The sequence below is a fragment of the Rhinoderma darwinii genome, chromosome 7 (genome assembly GCF_050947455.1).
Source record: "Rhinoderma darwinii isolate aRhiDar2 chromosome 7, aRhiDar2.hap1, whole genome shotgun sequence".
Lineage (NCBI taxonomy): Eukaryota > Metazoa > Chordata > Amphibia > Anura > Rhinodermatidae > Rhinoderma > Rhinoderma darwinii.
This window is the reverse complement of record NC_134693.1, coordinates 140257206-140279808: the sequence shown is the minus strand read 5'-3', so window position 1 is coordinate 140279808 and position 22603 is coordinate 140257206. Positions and strand designations below refer to the sequence as shown.

The 22603-nt window shown below is 41.8% G+C and overlaps 1 protein-coding gene across 1 annotated transcript; it reads right to left on the bottom strand.

Annotated features, from left to right (window-relative positions):
• Positions 1-102: 102 nt before the first annotated feature.
• Positions 103-21181, bottom strand: LOC142657414 (protein SSUH2 homolog). The gene is made up of 13 exons (XM_075832438.1): positions 21109-21181; positions 19562-19629; positions 18378-18584; positions 9227-9299; positions 7757-7886; positions 7552-7612; positions 6980-7110; positions 5854-5916; positions 3621-3700; positions 2986-3078; positions 2699-2804; positions 869-976; positions 103-687 (listed from the first exon to the last, which is right to left on the bottom strand). The coding sequence occupies exons 1-13, from the start codon at positions 21129-21131 to the stop codon at positions 547-549; spliced, it is 1284 nt and encodes a 427-aa protein (XP_075688553.1). The 5' UTR covers positions 21132-21181; the 3' UTR covers positions 103-546.
• Positions 21182-22603: the final 1422 nt, after the last annotated feature.

Sequence of the window (22603 nt, the reverse complement as noted above, 5' to 3'; positions counted from 1 at the left end):
ATATTTCATGTATATATATAGACGAGCTGTCCCTAATCCAAGCATTATTATGATGTTTTAACCATTTTTATGTTGGTCCTTAAAGGGCCATCCACACTAAGATATCTGAAAAGTATGTTTTATTGTTTTGACCTAGGTGTAACGTAGCAGAAACATTGATATCGAGCCATGAAGCAATTAAGTTCAATATTCCTCTGCAGCTTTGTATGAACATAATACACTGGATTCTGACTTTATTATCCGGATGGGACCTCATATAGGCCAAGCAGCTGGCAGTGCATTCATGTGAGCTGCTGTGACATCACTGGCTCCGCCCCTGAGGAACATGATGCAAATAGACATGTGAAAGGCGCTCCAGGGTGGGTATAGGTCACATGACGACGTAGCAATACATTGGATTCTGACTGTATTGTCCTGGCAGGACCTCATAAAGGCCAAGCAGCTGGCAGTGCAGTCAGGTGAGATGCTGTGACATCACTGGCTCCGCCCCTGAGGAACATGATGTAAATAGCAGACATGTGAAAGGCGCTCTGTGGTGGGTATGAGTCACATGATGACGCAGCAACACTTCTGTGGATAGTTGTCGGTGTACACTTCATTTTCTTTTCCGTATACAAAGTAATCATAGCGATTCCTTCTCCACATGTACTCCACCTTGGTGAGAGGCAGCCACTCAATGCTGTGTCTCTGAAGGAACAGGGAAAATATTCAATAAGACAGGTTTACCCTGAAACTGAGGCCTCCCCCGATGGACCCCACAGAAGCTCCCCCCTCCCCTATGCTATATTGTAGCCACTTATTCTATTAGAATTACAATTATTCACGTTAAAGGCCTTTCTGTTACTATTTCTCTGGCGTTGTAACGCACCTGTCTAATCATCCGGCTCGTAGAAGAAAACTGGGCGTGATGCTGCTGCAAGGCATTCTGGGAAGCCTGATTTATGGACTGAGCTGGGAAATTAACCAGTGGAGACAACTGTAAGAAAGAAGAGAAAATGACAGAAATCAAGATCCAATCACATAGATAGAACATTGTATTCTATCTATCTATCTATCTATCTATCTATCTATCTATCTATCTATCTATCTATCTATCTATCTATCTATCTATCTCATATCTATCTATCTATCTATCTATCTATCTATCTATCTATCTATCTATCTATCTATCTATCTATCTATCTATCTATCTATCTCATATCTATCTATCTATCTCATATCTATCTATCTATCTATCTAATATCTATCTATCTATCTATCTATCTATCTATCTATCTATCTATCTATCTATCTATCTATCTATCTATCTATCTATCTATCTCATATCTATCTATCTATCTATCTATCTATCTATCTATCTATCTATCTATCTATCTATCTATCTATCTCATATCTATCTATCTATCTATCTATCTATCTATCTATCTATCTATCTCATATCTATCTATCTCATATCTATCTATCTATCTATCTATCTATCTATCTATCTATCTATCTATCTATCTATCTCATATCCTATCTATCTATCTATCTATCTATCTATCTATCTATCTATCTATCTATCTATCTATCTATCTATCTATCTATTTGTCTATCCACAGAACACTGCGAACACTAATGTCTCCTAAACCGCTAAATATAAATAAATATGCGTTACTGCTAAATCTACTTAAAATAGGGAGGTTCTTAGCGCACATTTTGATCAAATTGTGTGAGCCCACCTGCCACGATAAGGCGACCTCTGTAAGGTGGGAAACTACGCTGCACATCTCATATCTATCTATCTATCTATCTATCTATCTATCTATCTCATATCTAACTCATATCTATCTCTCTATCTATCTATCTATCTATCTATCTATCTATCTATCTATATCTATCTATCTCATATCTATCTATCTATCTATCTATCTATCTATATCTATCTCATATCTATCTCATATCTAACTCATATCTATCTATCTATCTATCTATCTATCTATCTATCTCATATCTATCTCATATCTATCTATCTATCTATCTATCTATCTATCTATCTATCTATCTATCTATCTATCTATCCCATATCTATCTATCCCATATCTATCTATCCCATATCTATCTATCTCATATCTATCTATCTCATATCTATCTATCTCATATCTATCTATCTCATATCTATCTATCTATCTATCTATCTATCTATCTATCTATCTATCTATCTATCTATCTATCTATCTATCTATCTATCTATCTATCTCATATCTAACTCATATCTATCATCTATCTATCTATCTATCTATCTATCTATCTATCTATCTATCTATCTATCTATCTATCTAACTCATATCTATCTATCTATCTATCTATCTATCTATCTATCTATCTATCTATCTATCTATCTATCTATCTATCTATCATCTATCTATCTATCTATCTATCTATCTATCTATCTATCTATCTATCTATCTCATATCTATCTATCTATCTATCTATCTCATATCTATCTATCTATCTATCTATCTATCTATCTATCTATCTATCTATCTATCTATCTATCTATCTATCTATCTATCTCATATCTATCTCTCTCTCTCTCTCTCTCTCTCTCTATCTATCTATCTATCTATCTATCTATCTATCTATCTATCTATCTATCTATCTATCTATCTATCTATCTATCTATCTATCTAACGTTCATACAGAATCAAAGCCTCACCAGCATTTGCTCATCCATGTAAATCTTTTCTCCACTGACTTTTTTAAACAGCTCAGTGGGAAACTCTGAATTGTGTTCGGCTACAAACTCATAAATATTATTCTTCCTGGAAATAAAAGAAACAATGTAATAAACAGGGAACTCCATAGAGGGGGGGGGGCAAAGTTTTGTGCTTTCATTTTCTCCAAAAACATCAGATTCCAGCAGGCGGCAGCGACAATGTTTATGTGATATGTTCTGTCTTTCTATGTAAACCCCTGAGGATTGTCACCCGTCCTCCTCCTCACCATGTGACGGTCAGCTCGATGTAGTTCAAGATTTGTCCGCGTCCAGAGCATCCCGCACACCTCTCATATCTGCTACTGTTACAAGTCGTGCAGCTGTGAAAGAAAAGATGATGGATACAGGGGTTGGTGAAGGCGGTGATATTAATTACTCCTATAGACAGAAACTGGATTGCAAGAGTTGTCAAGATCAATTTAAAGGGAATGTAATATAAAAATAAGCAACTGTACAAATAGACTTGATTAAATTCCTCCTATCAGTTTGTGTCCACAGCTCCTATTCAAATCTATGTGTCTCAGTGGTTACCGACTATTCACAAAAAAATGTGCTAAAAATTGGTCACACAGGAGCAAAATATTGATGAACAGCCAATCATAGGGATAGGAGTAACACATGACTGCAAGATCAGACTACACAGGGTTTGTTTGTTGTCTGTAACCATGGAAACACATAGGTCTGCTTAGGGGCTGTATACACAAAAAAGTAGGAGCTTTTTAATCAAGACTATTTGCAAAGTTGCTAGAGTTAGAGCGGGTATATTCTTTGCTTTGTTTGGCAATCTAATGTGGCCAGCGCCTACCGCATATAATTGGAGGCGATGTGGCGAACAGGTCAGGGAATGAATAGCTCCGCCCACCTTGCTGTTCCTTGTCCTGTGCAGCGGTGACAACGGTCATTGAATTGGCGCCCAGTCCCATTGCAAACCCAGCACCTCACCTGCATTAGAGCAAAAAGTGACCTATAAATACTGAATGGTCCGCTGATAATGTCAAAGTATCACTCGATATTGGCTCCAGGGTGCCCCGTATATTATAATATTTTTGTAACAGAAGTTTTTCCGTATTTAGTGTCAACCTGCACGTGATTTTCATATACATGAATGCAGACACAGAAATTATCTTTCATGATCAGAACAATTTTATTTAAGACGATTTAAGGTGTAACTAAACTTATATAAAACTTCTAACATGTCATAGTAACATGTCACAAGATTTGATTGGTGGGGGTCCGAGCACTGAGACCCCACTGATCGATAAAACAGGAAAGACGATCAGAAACTAAGCAGCTCAGCGCTCACACGAGCGATTCTGACGCATCGTTTTGGCGATCGGTGGGGGTCTCAGTGCCTGGACCCCCACCAATCAAAACTTCTGACATGTCACTATGGCATGTCAGAAGTTTTCTGAAAGTTTAGTTACCCTTTAATTCCGATGCTATCTATCATCCTGCACAATAAGGTGTCTAGTCTGGCAATTCATTCATTTTTTTAATACAACTATCTGCCCGTCAGTTTTTCCATTATTCATTTTTCAATCTTGAAGTTGACAAAAGTGATATTTAACTTTACACATGCAATCTTGTAGCCAACAAAATGTATCCTTTATTGTACACAAGGGATCCTGTCTGTTCACAGAATAAAGATTTTGTGATATAAATCATCTTGTAGTTTATAATAATGACACTTCAGTTGACAAGTGATCTGACACAATTTAGACTTTATTTGACACAAATGATCCTGCGGTCAACAAGTTTTATTTGATGTATACTTGATACGATATACTCGATGTCAATGATATTATACTTGATACACAAGGTTTTTATTTGGTGAAAGTGATCATTTTTATTACACAAGTGACCCAGTAGTCAATAAAAGTGATATTCTCCGTGACATATGTGATCCCCTGGTGACAAAAATGGGTATTTTACATGATGCAAGCAATTTAAAGAGGCTCTGTCACCACATTATAAGTGGCCTATATTGTACATGGTGTGATCGGCGCTGTAATGTTGGGAACAGTGGTCCTAGTAATAAAGAGTCTCTGTCACCACATTATAAGTGGCCTATATTGTACATGATGTGATCGGCGCTGTAATGTAGGGAACAGTGGTCCTAGTAATAAAGAGTCTCTGTCACCACATTATAAGTGGCCTATATTGTACATGGTGTGATCGGCGCTGTAATGTTGGGAACAGTGGTCCTAGTAATAAAGAGTCTCTGTCACCACATTATAAGTGGAGTATCTTGTACATGATGTGATCGGCGCTGTAATGTAGGGAACAGTGGTCCTAGTAATAAAGAGTCTCTGTCACCACATTATAAGTGGCCTGTCTTGTACATGATGTGATCGGCGTAATGTAGATTACAGCAGTGTTTTTTATTTAGAAAAACAATAATTTTTGACGGAGTTATGACCTATATTAGTTTTATGCTAATGAGTTTCTTAATGGACAACTGAGTGTGTTTTACTATATGGTCAAGTGGGCGTTGTGGAGAGAAGTGTATGACGCTGACCAATCAGCGTCATACACTTCTCCCTATTCATTTACACTGCAGATAGCGATATAGCTATATAGGGAGCCACATTGTGGCGATACGCGTGGGGCTTTCAATCCCCTTTTCCCCTCATGGTCCAGGACCAGGAAATGTTGATCTGATGCAACATTTTGCTAGATATTTCACATATTGAACGCCTGCTGAGGGGTCTAGGTGAGAGAGTGGGGGTTTCTATTGTTTGCCACTTATCAGGGTGCCCCTCCCCCTCCCAGTGATTCTTTTATCGCATTTTTATGCTGATTTTAAATGTTTTTATCATTTTTGTGGTGTATTAAATTTAAATAAATATATTTTGGTTACTATTATGGCTATTTCATGATATATTTTTTGCCTCATATACGTACCCATTTGGTGTTTTGAGTTTTCATACTGTGGTTTACAGGGTATGTGGCAATATACATGCAGTGCCCGCCAGTGATATACATGTAATCACTTTATGAGACGGGCGAACCCCTTTAATGTTAGTAAATGCTTCCTATTGATCCAATGGCCCCATGTCTTCTCTGTTACGCAGTCATGTGGTTCACATACTTACCCGTCCGGTTCCATGACATTCCCTGCACACTGTTCTGCAAATTCCAAGACACTGAGGACAAGACTATAACAACAAAGATAAATATGGAGATGATTATATTATGTTTCTCTTTATTTTGCATTGTAGAAAAACTAAATCTGTTATTACTTGGGAGAGAAAACAGCAACAATGTAATAAAGAAATGTTACACAGATGCCGAACACAGAGCCAATGGGAATCAGAGTATAAGATTCTATTTACATATAAGTATACAGTAAATAACTTGTTACAATGTATCAGTGCTGGAAAAATGTATCAGTCTGGAGTCCAGGATGTCACAGATTGTCCAGACTAGATACAATTGTAACAAACCCTCAGCTGTGAGAAGTATCTATCTTATATAAGAGATAAGGGTATGTTCGCACGGCTTATTTTCTGACGTTTTTCGGGCTGTATGCGTCCTGAAAAATGACTGAAAAAACCGGAAGCAGAAGAACGTGGCATTTTTTACCCGCCCGTTTTCCAAAAACGACACGTGAAAAGATGCCTGCGAAAAAGAAGTGCATGTCACTTCTTGGGACGATTTTGGAGATGTTTTTCATAGACTCTATAGAAAAACAGCTCCAAAAACAGCCGTAAAAAACGCAGCGAAAAAAACGGGTTGCTAAAAAAATGCCTGAAAATCAGGAGAGTTTTCCCTTGAAAACAGCTCCGTATTTTCAGACGTTTTTGGTTAAGCGTGTGAACATACCCACAGGGTGCACACACAAAATAAAAAACGTCTCAAAATACGGAGCTGTTTTCAAGGGAAAACTCTCCTGATTTTCAGGCATTTCTTAGAAACCCGCGTTTTCCGCTGCATTTTTTACGGCCGTTTTTGGAGCTGTTTTTCTATAGAGTCTATGAAAAACTGTTCCAAAAACGGCTGAAGAAGTGACATGCGCTTCTTTTTCGCCCCGTCGGAACAGAACACCGTTTTCCCATTGAAATCAATGGGCAGATGTTTGGAGGCGTTCTGCTTCCGATTTTTTGTCCGTTTTTGGCCCGAAAAATGGCAGAAAACACTTTGTGTGAACATACCCTGTGGGTTCCTCTTATTCCGGGATGAGGGGGGGCAGACATTTGTACTTCTAGTTATTATTTTTACCTTCAAGGAAGATGTATGAGGAACGGGCATCTTCATTTCCTCATCTTTGAACATAACTGGGATCTGGATGGGTATATCCCATGGCTGAGGGGGAATCCCACAAAATAGTGAGTCCACTGGCTGACCTGTCGCTAATGACAAAATGAAGACTGAAGATTTATTAATAATAAACTATAATGATGCAGTTTTTTTTTTTTTGTTTTTTTTTTTTTTGGGGGGGGGGGATTGCCTGATTTACAATTGCATTACTGGAAACGCCAAAGCTAGAATAGACATATAACTGTGCGGCAGATGTGGCTGGATCTTACTGCCCAAATCTTTTCAATGCCGTTATGGAACAAATAGCATTTTATGGTTCTGCCACTAGAGGGCGATGCACTATAATGTCGCAATACCACCTGGGGGCATAGAATGTATGAAGCTCAAGATTGGTAGCAAATCAGTAATTAGGAAGGGTGTGAGGAAATCCATACAGAAGAAAAAGACCCGAAACCCATATAAACATGGGGAAAACACGCAATTCTGGCTGACTGAAACCCATAACCCCATGCTGACCTTAATAACATACTGACCGGTGTGAGGTACGGTCACCCATTTACATGTCCGTGACTCTGTTAACGTCTCCAGTCGATACTAGGAATAAGTTAAGCGACATATTAAAATAATAAACTGGCCAAGATAAAATGCAAAATAAGCAACAGATACAAGTCTATAAAATGTGATGCTTTCCCTTTAAGGGCAAGTGATAGAACATGTAAGTGCAGGAAGTCTACACACCCTGTATGTATTAAAAGGTCGGAGTTCATGGAAGTCCATCTCCTCTGCAGGGCTGGAGCCGTAGCAGCATTTATTGTTGGCGTATTTCATTAGCGCATTTCTAGCATCATCTTCCGAGATCGAAGGAATTCTGCAAATATGGAGGCACCAAACCAATCAGTGATCCAAACGCAATTATAGAATTCATTAAAGGAGAACTGAAAAAATGATACATTGTGTTATGTCCAGTGCGGGCCTGAGGGGGCGGGGCATGACACGATTATTTCTCTGGTGTTCTTTGAATCCCTGTGTCATGCTCCGCCCCCTAATTCCTTGTACTGGACATAACCAGATCTGGCTGGAAAGACAAGATATTTATAATATAAGAAAAGGATTTATCCTGAATAATTCTAAATTAAGACATTATGTGCCAGTGAGGCAGTCCAAATAGACACTCTGGCCATTCCTCCCAACTTTTAAGTGTTGTAAACAGGGACAACTGATGCGCCGCAGCAAATTTTTTGTTAAGCCAAGCCTCTAACCCTGCCCAATCCATGCCCATACACACCCAGTTCAGCCCACACAGTATCATGCTCTCATAGTGCCCATCACACAGTTAAATGCCCATTAGCTGCCCCCACACAGTATAATGCCCCCATAGTGCCCCCACACAGTATAATGCCCCATAGTGCCTAGTAAAAATAATAAAATAAATACTCATCTAGCCCCATTCCCGCAAAGATTGATGTAGATCCCTCTGCAGGTCTCCTCTGGGCTGTGCTCAGGGCTGTATTGAATAGTTACATAGTGAATGGTGGAGCAGGGAGCTGGCAGCTCCCTGCTCCACCATTGGATTCAACTATATTTGCGTACTGAGGACACAGATAAAGTTTAAACAGGGACATGCCACCGGTCGCCCTGGACAGCGGGACACCGCACAGAATCCAGGACTCTCCTGCTGGATCTGGGACAGTTGGGAGGTACGTTACGGAGCCTTTGAGGAGAGGGGTCATCTCACCCCCCTTTAAGCAAATAACTGACGGAGAAAGCCATGAGTTCATGTCACCTTCTCTCCTACAATTAATGGGAAGTGGTGGGGGAGCCCAACAAGCTGTATACCCCCTTTCCCAGTTGGGGGGGGGGGCAGAGGCATCACTTATAGCTCATGGGCAAAAGCTGTAAAAGGGCCATCAACTATCACATACCATGTTTAACACTCAGAGGGGCCATTAGCTCTCCTCAGACCCAGGACTCGGGTGCCACTTTTACCTCCGCGCCTTCTACGCTATAGCTATGCCTCTGGGTGTAGTGGTGGGAACTTGTCTGTAAGGGCATGCTGGGAGTTGTAGTTTTGCAACATTTGGAGAGCCACAGGTTGGAGAACACATGGATCAAATGAATAACTGACTTATCCCAAATCTACAGACTCTGCCCTGGTGATACACGAGCCTCTGTCTTCTGCTATGTATATGACACTACAAGTTCTCTTACATCCAGCTGGTATTTGCAGGTGTCGGCACGGTGTCTGGGATTGGTCCCGGTTGTGGTGGAGGCAGAAACTTATCTATAGATGGCAGGAAAAAAATATAGAACTTTTTTGTGTTTTTGGCTTCATGCAAATAAATAACATTGAATAATGAAAACTTCTACAACTTTCTGATATACTCTGTGTCTCAATTCCTGATACATATCAAGATCTGTACTTGCTGTCAGTGAATGGGAACACTCTTGTTTACTTCCAGAGGCTTAAAACCTATACAGACCTAATACTTCTCACAGCTGAGGTTTTGTTACAATAGTATTCAGTCTAGACAATCCTCTGTGTAGTAAACACATCAGCAACACAAATCTTTCCCCTCTCCTTAGTTTGTTACAATGTATCAGTGCAAAGAAAATGTATCAATCTGGAGTACAGGCTATTTACCGCACAAAGCATTGTCTGAACAGAATACAATTGTAACAAACCATCATCTGTGAGATGTATTAGGTCAGGAAGGTTTTTCAGCCTCTGGATGTAAACAAGAATGTTCCCATTTACTGACAGCAAGCAGAAATCTTGAAAATAGTGAGGAAATGAAACACAAAGTATGTTATAAATTTCATAGGAATGACACAGGAGAATTAAAGGGTAACTAAACATTTAACAAACTTCAAACATGTCATAGTGACTTGTCAGAAGTTTTGATCGGTGGGGGTCCGAGCACGGAGACCCCCACCAATCACTAAAACGAACCGGCAGAAGTGATCGTGCGAGCGCTGAGCCGCTTCGTTTCTGATCGGCTTTTTCCGGAAATCAATGTAATGGAGTACGGGCTCAATAGAAAGTCTATAAGTCCGTACTCCGATACATTGGCTTTCCGGAAAAAGCCGAACAGAAACTAAGCGGCTCAGCGCTCGCACGATCACTTCTGCCGGTTCGTTTTAGCGATTGGTGGGGGTCTCAGTGCTCGGACCCCCCACCAATCAACACTTCTGACAAGTCACTATGACATGTCAGAAGTTTGTTGAACGTTTACTTACCCTTTAAGGAAAAGATTTCAAAGCACCTTTAAGAAATTCAGGGTAAAGCCGCATCTCCCTAATTTGTAGCGTACGAGTTCTCATTTCAAGAAACTTGATAAAAGGCGTCATTCTTCCGGAATAATTGGAGAAGCCGTGTAATAAGCATCAGAGGTCATGAGGCATCGTTATGTGTCTCTACTTCTCCTGTCAAGATGTTGAAGGTTTTATTCAGCCGTTTCTGAGTTATTATCTGTTCCTGGGAAAGCTGGGTGACTACCAATATGGCCGCCATTAAGATTTACGCAGGGGTGGTCACACAGCTCTCCTCCCTTCTTGGATGGTAAATCTTCCTAGTTGTTTTATTTAAGACATAAATGAGGGGATAAAGAACAATCTCTACTCTTCGAGGAGGGGTAGCGGCCGGAGATGGTGTGCGGTAAAATAAGCCGTCTATCCCAAATCTCCGAACAAAACCTCTGTGTTCCTATGATTGTATATCCACTTCTTAATGGGCAGCTTGAGTTTAACCAGTGACGGAGCGCGGGGGGATGGGAGCCATCCAGACCCTGACCACCAGTAACCTCTCAGGGTAGGACACGTCCAAAATAAATGAAAGAGCCGGACAACCCGGGACCCTTGAGATCGATTTCCGGAAAGCCGGGTTTCTACTCGCTCTATGAATACTGAACACCTGGGACCTTCTCTCACTGTGATTTGGAGATACCTGCTCGGGGGACGGCCAGGTACAACGTCCATCCCTCATCCGTAAGACCCTCCCCCCCCCCCACACCTACGTCGGCCTCCCAGTCGCCATAGAGAATAGAAATGGCTCTCTGACCACGGACGCCCAGCAGGTATAAGAGGAAAGAAAGGGAATTATTACAAAATCATCCCCTGGAAATTGAGTTTGGATTCGCAAATCTACGCCGTAAATAAGAAAGGTGAAAACCATTGGGGAGGAGGAATTTCTCCTTGAGTTTCTGGAATGATTGAAGTAAATCCTCCACACAAACGTCCCCATGAAATGCGCCCCTTGGACCCCCATCCAGAAACTCAAGGTTAATCCAAAAGGTCAGGGAGAGGGGGCGATTATGTCATAGAGGCGCAAAGGGGTCAAAATCCACCCAGTAACGGGAGGATCGAGCCGCGACCAAATCAGTAACGTTTGTTTTAGAGGGGGAATCCGGGTCCATTCTTAGCACAAAACAAGAGGTTCGGGGGTGATGATACGACGGATTAGGCCACGTTCACAAGTGGCAGAATATTTCCCCTGCAAATGTTGGTGTAGATTCGGGGCAATTAGGCAACGAATCTGCAGCAACATTTGCATATGTGACAGGTAATTCAGACGTTGCAGATATCACAGCGGACGCCACAGATTTCAGTTTTTGCATTGCAAAGGCTGAAATCCGCAGTGAAATTCCACTTCTTCTCCGCAACGTCATGAGCTGCTGCGGAGGGAAAATTCTGCACCGCAGCCTGATTCCCGCACAGTTATTTTCTGCAACGTCTGAACTGAGTTTCCTAAAAATGTATAGAAAGAAATGTAAAAAACGGCGGCTGCAGAATTCCACTGCGGACTGTCCAGAGCGGAACTCAACAGCAATTCCGCCTTGTGTGAATGTGCCGTAATAGGGGTGAATGAGCAACACCAACGCGCTATTCTTCTCCGAATTTAACCACGAAGGACACTGGGCCGCCAAGTATTATATTAACCGAAATAGGATACTGTATCTCATTGTCTATATTTATTTATCAACCCAATTGGGAACCACCATAAACATAATAAACCGAAAAAAAACTCCCGGGATTTCAAGAATAATTCGCCAGTAATAAATAAATCTATAGATTCTACACAATATAAACTTTATTACAATATCATTTTGGCCTCGTTCACATCTGCGTTGGGGTCCCGTTCTGACGTTCCATCGGAGGCATCCGTCAGAACGGAACCCTGAACAGACACAAACTGACAGGAACGTAAACCAGAGGTTTCTCTTTCCATCACCATTGATTTCAATGGTGACGGATCTGTCGCTTTGCCGGAAGCAATAGCGTAGTCGACTGCGCTATTGCTTCTGGCAAAACGATGGGTCCGGTGCACAAGAGAGACAAAGGGAAACCATGGGCACCGGATCCGTCACCATTGAAATCAACCTCTGGTTTACGTTTGTGTCTGTTCAGGGTCCCATTCTGACGGAAAGCTCCGACGGAACATCAGCACGGGACCCGAACGCAGATGTGAACAGAGCCTAAGATGTACAAACATCTAAAAGCAACCATTAAAAACAAATGAAAAGATGGACAGTGGGAGCATAAGGGTATGTTCACACGGCAGCGTCCGTTACAGCTGAAATTACGGGCCTGTTTTCAGGAGAAAACAGCTCCGTAATTTCAGCCGTCGTGGCATGTTGAGGTGCTTTTTCGCTGCGTCAATTACGGACGTAAATGGAGCTGTTTTTCCATGGAGTCAATGGAAAACAGCTCCATTTAACGTCTGAAGAAGTGACAGGCACTTCTTTGACCGTCGGAACAGAACATCGTAAGACCCATTCAAATGAATGAGCAGATGTTTGCCGACGCTATCGAGCCGCATTTTCGGTTAAATCGAGGCGGAAAACGCCAGAATTACATCCGTAAATAAGCCGTGTGAACATACCCTAAGGGCTTATTCACACGGACGCACGTATTTCAATGGGGCCGTCCACACGGCTGTCGTTTCAATAGACCGTGTGAAGGGTCCGTTGAAAAATAGAACATTTCCTATTTTCTTCCGTTTTCACGGATCCCTCAATAGACTCAAGTCTATGAGGATCCATGAAAACGGGACCCGCACGGGTGAAACTCGGACGTGAAAAATGGCAGTTTTTTACGTCCGAGTTTTCCCACGTTCATGTGAATAAGCCCTAAGACAAATAATACCGACCACAAATAATACTGTACATGCTGAATACTCAATGTTAGATGATCCACAATATTTGCTTCCAAAAACTTGTATCATAGCACAAAATAAAACAGATACAGACAGGCCGACAGGGGGAATAGTACCCGCCAGGGTCAAACAATTACCCACCAAATGCCCTGATGAAGCCTGCGCGAAATGCGTGTTGGGGTGCTGGACAGTGGTGTAGGCAATATATATATCAGGGCATTTGGTGGGTAATTGATGACCCTGGCGGGTACTTTTCCCCTTGTCGGCCTGTCTGTATCTGCTTTATTTTGTGCTGTGATACAGGTTTTTGGAAGCAAATATTGTGGCTCATCTAACATTGAGTATTCAGCATGTCCAGCAGGTGTTTCCATTATATGTAGCGGCCGGTATTATTTGTCTTCCCCCAATTGCGGACCCATTCATTGCACACTGTCCAGTTTTTCATTTGTTTTTAATGGCTGCTTATAGATGTTTGTACAACAAAGTGATATTGTAATAATGTTTATATTGTGTCGAATCTATAGATTGATTTATTACTGGTGAATTATTTCTGAAATCCCGGGATGTTGTTTTGGTTTATTATGCCCAGTAGTATTATTTAAAATCAGGGATTGCTGCCCCCCTCCTTCTTCTTGCTATGTTCTATGAAGATGATGGGTCGCCAATGGGGGTCTCTTGTTTGCCGAAATAAAGGATGTGATGATCCTATGTCGTTTCTGAAAAAAAATGACCCGGTAACAGGAGATTGTAGCAGTAAGTAGAGGATTTTGGACAACAGAATTATCTTCACCAGTCCCAGCGGGTGAGGACAACAGTAACGGACCAGGCCTGCGTGGCTGCCGGGGTTCCAAGATGGCGGCTCCCAGGAGAGGGATCCCGCGTGAGAAGGACAGCATCGGTCTTCAGAGGTGGATAGCAATCAGATCTGGGGTGCATTACATTACATTACTGGTGGAGTCACTTATCCTGTACTGATCCTGAGTTATAGCCTGTATTATACTCCAGAGCTGCACTCACTATTCTGCTGGTGGAGTCACTGTGTACATACATTACATTACTTATCCTGTACTGATCCTGAGTTACATCCTGCATTATACTCCAGAGCTACACTCACTATTCTGCTGGATGAGTCACTGTGTACATACATTACATTACTTATCCTGTACTGATCCTGAGTTACATCCTGTATTATACTCCAGAGCTGCACTCACTATTCTGCTGGTGGAGTCACTGTGTACATACATTACATTACTTATCCTGTACTGATCCTGAGTTACATCCTGTATTATACTCCAGAGCTGCACTCACTATTCTGCTGGTGGAGTCACTGTGTACATACATTACTTATCCTGTACTGATCCCGAGTTATATCCTGTATTATACTCCAGAGCTGTACTCACTATTCTGCTGGTGGAGTCACTGTGTACATACATTACATTACTTATCCTGTACTGATCCTGAGTTACATCCTGTATTATACTCCAGAGCTGCACTCACTATTCTGCTGGGAGTCACTGTGTACATATATTACATTACTTATCCTGTACTGATCCTGAGTTATATCCTGTATTATACTCCAGAGCTGCACTCACTATTCTGCTGGTGGAGTCACTGTGTACATACATTACATTACTTATCCTGTACTGATCCTGAGTTATATCCTGTATTATACTCCAGAGCTGCACTCACTATTCTGCTGGTGGAGTCACTGTGTACATACATTACTTATCCTGTACTGATCCCGAGTTACATCCTGTATTATACTCCAGAGCTCCACTCACTATTCTGCTGGTGGAGTCACTGTGTACATACATTACATTACTTATCCTGTACTGATCCTGAGTTACAGCCTGTATTATACTCCAGAGCTGCACTCACTATTCTGCTGGTAGAGTCACTGTGTACATACATTACATTACTTATCCTGTACTTATCCTGAGTTACATCCTGTATTATACTCCAGAGCTCCACTCACTATTCTGCTGGTGGAGTCACTGTGTACATACATTACATTACTTATCCTGTACTGATCCTGAGTTATATCCTGTATTATACTCCAGAGCTGCACTCACTATTCTGCTGGTGGAGTCACTGTGTACATACATTACATTACTTATCCTGTACTGATCCTGAGTTATATCCTGTATTATACTCCAGAGCTGCACTCACTATTCTGCTGGTGGAGTCACTGTGTACATACATTACTTATCCTGTACTGATCCCGAGTTACATCCTGTATTATACTCCAGAGCTGCACTCACTATTCTGCTGGTGGAGTCACTTTGTACATACATTACATTACTTATCCTGTACTGATCCTGAGTTACATCCTGTATTATACTCCAGAGCTGCACTCACTATTCTGCTGGTGGAGTCACTGTGTACATACATTACATTACTTATCCTGTACTGATCCTGAGTTACATCCTGTATTATACTCCAGAGCTGTACTCACTATTCTGCTGGTGGAGTCACTGTGTACATACATTACATTACTTATCCTGTACTGATCCTGAGTTACATCCTGTATTATACTCCAGAGCTGCACTCACTATTCTGCTGGGAGTCACTGTGTACATACATTACATTACTTATCCTGTACTGATCCTGAGTTATATCCTGTATTATACTCCAGAGCTGCACTCACTATTCTGCTGGTGGAGTCACTGTGTACATACATTACTTATCCTGTACTGATCCTGAGTTACATCCTGTATTATACTCCAGAGCTGTACTCACTATTCTGCTGGTGGAGTCACTGTGTACATACATTACATTACTTATCCTGTACTGATCCTGAGTTACATCCTGTATTATACTCCAGAGCTGCACTCACTATTCTGCTGGGAGTCACTGTGTACATATATTACATTACTTATCCTGTACTGATCCTGAGTTATATCCTGTATTATACTCCAGAGCTGCACTCACTATTCTGCTGGTGGAGTCACTGTGTACATACATTACATTACTTATCCTGTACTGATCCTGAGTTATATCCTGTATTATACTCCAGAGCTGCACTCACTATTCTGCTGGTGGAGTCACTGTGTACATACATTACTTATCCTGTACTGATCCCGAGTTACATCCTGTATTATACTCCAGAGCTCCACTCACTATTCTGCTGGTGGAGTCACTGTGTACATACATTACATTACTTATCCTGTACTGATCCTGAGTTACAGCCTGTATTATACTCCAGAGCTGCACTCACTATTCTGCTGGTAGAGTCACTGTGTACATACATTACATTACTTATCCTGTACTTATCCTGAGTTACATCCTGTATTATACTCCAGAGCTCCACTCACTATTCTGCTGGTGGAGTCACTGTGTACATACATTACATTACTTATCCTGTACTGATCCTGAGTTATATCCTGTATTATACTCCAGAGCTGCACTCACTATTCTGCTGGTGGAGTCACTGTGTACATACATTACATTACTTATCCTGTACTGATCCTGAGTTATATCCTGTATTATACTCCAGAGCTGCACTCACTATTCTGCTGGTGGAGTCACTGTGTACATACATTACTTATCCTGTACTGATCCCGAGTTACATCCTGTATTATACTCCAGAGCTGCACTCACTATTCTGCTGGTGGAGTCACTGTGTACATACATTACATTACTTATCCTGTACTGATCCTGAGTTACATCCTGTATTATACTCCAGAGCTGCACTCACTATTCTGCTGGTGGAGTCACTGTGTACATACATTACTTATCCTGTACTGATCCTGAGTTACATACTGTATTATACTCCAGAGCTGCACTCACTATTCTGCTGGTGGAGTCACTGTGTACATACATTACATTACTTATCTGTAAAGGATCTGCCAGGCACAGCTTCGGGGTTAACTCCCTTAATTAATCAGTCAGCACCTGAATCTACATCCCTGAGACTGACTCCAGCTTCCACCACTCAGGCTGGCAGGCTTAGGAGTGGGAGAGCCTATTGCAGCCTGGCCAGACTCAGCTAGCTCCCGCCCTCTGTCTATTTATACCTGCATTTCCTGTTCCTCCTTGCTTGTTATTCTTTTTCGTGTGGTTTCCTGGCCCAGCTACAGCTCCTTCTATTTTGTTCCTGCTCCATACAGACCCCGGCTTACTGACTACTCTTCTGCTCTTCGTTTGGTACCTCGCACACTCCTGGCTTGACTCGGCTCGTTCACCACTCTGGTTGCTCACGGTGTTGCCGTGGGCAACTGCCCCTTTCCCTTGCTTGTATTCCCTTGTATGTTTGTCGTGTTTGTCGTGCACTTACTGAGTGCAGGGACCGCCGCCCAGTTGTACCCCGTCGCCTAGGGCGGGTCGTTGCAAGTAGGCAGGGACAGAGTGGTGGGTAGATTAGGGCTCACTTGTCCGTTTCCCTACCCCCCGGTCATTACATTATCCTGTACTGATCCTGAGTTACATCCTGTATTATACTCCAGAGCTGCACTCACTATTCTGCTGGTGGAGTCACTGTGTACATACATTACATTACTTATCCTGTACTGATCCCGAGTTATATCCTGTATTATACTCCAGAGCTGTACTCACTATTCTGCTGGTGGAGTCACTGTGTACATACATTACATTACTTATCCTGTACTGATCCTGAGTTACATCCTGTATTATACTCCAGAGCTGCACTCACTATTCTGCTGGTGGAGTCACTGTGTACATATATTACATTACTTATCCTGTACTGATCCTGAGTTACATCCTGTATTATACTCCAGAGCTGCACTCACTATTCTGCTGGTGGAGTCACTGTGTGCATACATTACATTACTGATCCTGAGCAGTAACGGTAAGTCTGGAGTTGGGGAGGATAGAACGGCTGGTTAGTGATGATTTACAAATCACCGACCAGTTTTATTTTTAATGGATTTATATAAAAATCTTTCCTTGCAGCTCCTGATTCTTATTTCTATTTTGCTTGTAGCGCCCCTGCAGGAAGAACAGGGCAGCGCATCCATGACTAAGCAATAGGGCTCAACAGATCGCCATTGTTTCAGGTGGCTTTATTCTGCTGACTGTTGACCGAGATCTTAGTTGTGACTAATGGGAACGGTGTGAACATGAAAAAATGAGGAGGGGTATCCAAATATAGACAACCCCTTTAAATTCCACAATTATATTTCTACTAAATCAGACAATATCTTAAAGTGTAATATAAATATGCAACATAAATGTTCACAATTTTCTTACCACCGTCACTGCCCATCCCTTCATACCCTGGAATAGTCGCCCAGTCAGAGGGTGGTGCTGTTGGACCATCGGTGACTACAGCAGGATTAGAAAGAGGAGCCCCTTCTGAAATCATGGCTGGAGCCATAGCCGGATTCATCGCTGCTGATGTCATTGCTTCATCGGGATAGTAGGATAATCCGGGGAGCAGAGGAGCCCGTTCCGAATCTGATGACGACCGAGGAAAGACATAGACAGTGTTTAGGTAAAAAATCAATCCATGGATTCATTCATCAACTTTCTTACATATGTTTCCCCTTCTATTGTCTACAGACTACACAGGGTTTGTTTGTAGTCTGTAAGCATGGAGACGCATAGCTCTGCATGGGAGCTGTATACACAAAACGGTAGTAAGTTCTTAAAGTTGCTTCATTTGTTTCTTTTAGATGCATTTGAGAAGTTTAAAAGGAAAGATTGCAAAAGTTTATATAACCTTTAAAGAAGCGTTGCCGCGTCTTCTAATATTATATATTTTGTCAGATTGTAATAATTGGGAAATCGATTTCACAACTGAGAATGTATCAGGGTTATTAGGGCTCGATATTCATTGCAACATTCCTGGAACCATCGTTGTGAAAGTTTACACGTCTGTACACGGTGCTGCGTTACATCCTGACTGCGCAGAAGGAAATGACAGGATTATTACATTATATTGTGAATGAACGGCACTATTATGGAGGCAACGAGGCTGACGGTTGCTTGCACCAGCTTTTCAAACCATCCCCCACTGACCTAAAAGAATGATCATGACGGATCTGATGTCTGCTTGAGTCTAATAGAAATTAATATCATCCGTTATTGCTGTTCTTAAACAATAAGCTGAAGGTTTGTTACAATGTATCAGTGCAGACAATCCTCTGTGAGTTAAGCACATTAGTTGCAAAAATCCGTCTCCTGTCCTACACTCCAGGTTGATTTTATTTTACCTGAACTGATACATTGTAGCAAACAGGACAGAAGGGTGAATGTGCTGTGGATTGTCTACACTGATACATTATAATAACCTGCAGCTGTGAGAGCAGGACAAGATCAATAACAGTTTTTAGCCTCTGGATGTAAACTTGAATATTCTCATACACTGAAAGCAAGCAGAGATCTTGAAAATGGAGAAAAATTATAAAGTTGCAGAACTTTGTGACATATACCTGGAGGCATCAGGTAATTGGGTTCAAACGGCTGCCCCATCGCTCCGTAGTTTGCGGAGTTTGGTGTTCTGGTTGAGAAAACGGAAATTATTATTATTAATAAAAATCCTAAACTCTCCCTGACATCTGCCCCCCAAAAATAAACATGCTAACAAGGTTTTCACCCGCTTCTTTTATCTGTTTCTGGGAAAGCTGGATGACACCAATACATTACAGGCTCTATTACAGCCTCCATAGTGACTCTCACCCAACTTTCCCAGACTCCTGAATGGCAATTGTGCTCATTCCCAGTTCTCATTCCCAACTTGTTGCATGACAAAGCAGGTTTCTGCCATTCAGTACTCTAGAAAAGCGGAGTTTAGTATTTACAACCAGCTTTCCAATAAAACAGATAAAACTATTGGCGGAGGCGGTGGACCTAAAGGGGTGGCAGTCACCATCGGGACCCTTCTCCTTTGGGATCCATAAGCCTGAAGGCTACATAGAAGAGCAATAACTGAGCAAGCAGGGGGTGTTGAGGTTATAATACGTGTGCAGTGATGTAATAATGATATAAAGACCGTATATTATATATAGCTCCTATACATCGTGATGTCATCGTACATGAGTCAATGTTACGTGATGTAATCGCGGAGATTCAGGCTGCGCCGCGGCTTCCTGACTATAAGTCGTAATGAATGACGGCAATAACAGAATTTCCTGATCTAATTATATTAGTGCAGATTCAGATCAAGTGACAGGAAGACCCCCCCCCCCCCCCCCCCCCTCCATTATAATAGTATAATAGATCATCTGTGCCGGGATCCTGCTGTATAATGCTCAGGCTAGACCGGATTCCCAGCCCGGCTCTCACACCCCAATATTTCTGCCCCATTGATGGACTGTGAAAGGGAAGATGTTGCAATGACACAAGCAATTCCTGCTGATTGGTGATACAGAGCAGAGTTGTCATAGGGTCGTCATCTGCTCCTCATCATATGTAGTAAATTCTAGGTCACAGCAAAATCATTGAACGCCCCCACACTTCACCCCAAGATACTAAAATAGGGGGGAGGGATGTAAAGAGGAAACGACAATAGCAGATTTAATACTAAATAAAATGTATTGTTCTAATGCTTCATCCAGCTTTCCCAAACTCCTGAACAGTAAATGCAAAAGTTATGGATATCAATGGATGATTATTCAACAAGATAATAAAAAATGTTTCTATAATTAAGACATAGAAAGATCATTGTACATAACAATAATAGTAGTAATAATAATAGTCAGCATAAGTGGACTGTACTGGCTGATAACAGAGAGCAATAGATTGCAAGCACCTGTCCCACAGGCAGCCTCTCCCCACCCTAAAATGGCTGATAACAGGGAACAATAGATTGTATCGAACAAGGAATAAATAGACTTTAGGCTTGACACCTGGGACAACATGTGACTGGACGAGCTGAGACTTGTAGTTCTGCAATGATACAATGTACCGTAATAGATATAAATAGGATCCCATGTAAAACTGATACAAAGTAACGACATAAAGTTTGTATGTGACAGACCTGATCCCCCTGCGCTCCTCCATGGTCCCGTATGTGACTGATACAAGAGAAGTAAAGTCCCTGACGCTTCCTCTTCCTTGTTGGAGCTGAGACATGTGAATCATTACACGGGTGACAAATCTCCGCCCGCCGGGGTCACGCTGTACTTTCTGTTTCAGTTCTCAGATTTCTACCATGTGTCCTAGAACTGAGCGCTCTCCGAATTAGAAGGTCGGCCGCAGAGCTTACAATCCTTTATAAGAACGTTAAGGCTGAGTTCACACGGGGCGGGTTTTGTTGCAGAAATTCAGTTCCATTCATCTGAATGTGGTTGTTTCTGCAGCAGGGGCTGGGATTTCTGCAACTAAATCTGCAGCGTGTGAATGCACCCTTAAAGGGGTAACTCCAGTCTGCTCTTAACAGTGAGAGAAATGGTCTTAAAGTGGGTTTGTGCCGGATTAGAAAAGCATTATTTATTGCAAAAACAGCGCCACACTTGTCCACAGGTTGTGTGTGGTATTTCAGCTCAGCCACATTCACTACAATGGAGCAGAGCTGCAATACCAGACACAACCCAAGGAAAGGTGTGGCGCTGTTTCTGGAGGAAAGCAGTCATGTTTTTATAATCTGGTACAAACCCTTTGAGAGTAAAGTTTGAGATCGCAATCCCTCTTCCGTTCCCTAATTATTCCATTTCTTTCCAAAATATATCTGCTTGCCTTCAGTGAATGGAACCATTGCTGTTTAGATAAAGTCTGAAATCCTGCGTAGACCTAAGACCACATTCACACAGATTTTTTTGCTGGCAGAAAAAGCTGCCTATTTCCTCCAGGAATTTTGAGGCAGATTTTGACCTGCCAGCACGCTCTTTGCGGCCGCGGCCATTGAGCGTCGTGGGCAAAAAAACGCAGCGAAAACTGCTTTCACTGCCTCCCATTGATGTCAATGAGAGGTCAGGGACCGAAACGCCTGAAGTGCATGACGCTTCTTCTGCACGCAAGCTTTTTTTTCCACCAATTAAAAAAAAGAATCCAAAAACGCCTCCCATTGATTTCAAAGGGAGGCGTTTTTGGACTTTTTTGGCGCAATTTCCGCATCAAAAACAGTGCCAAATAACTCTGTGTGAACATACCACAATATTTCTCACAGCTGAAAGTTTGTTATAATTGCATCCAGTCTAGAAAACCCTCTGTGAGGTAAACATATGTCCTGATGTTTTGTTACTATGTATCAGTGCAGGTAAAAATGTATCAATCTGGAGTTCAATCCAGGATTGTCTAGACACCAGAAAATAGGAACCAATTCCCAAGATTCCTATATTGTGTAATAGTTTATTGGTGAATCATGTTTAATAGATTCTGTTCTAGCGCCCCCTTCTGACCATCCAGTGCATTAAACATTGGACAGTGCAGGCGTTCTGTGGAAGTAATCGTATTCAGCTAGTCCGACCCCACGGGTTGCAGGACATCTCTTGCCTGGGTCAGGGTTCGCAGATTTTTCTTGCTTCGAGGCAAAA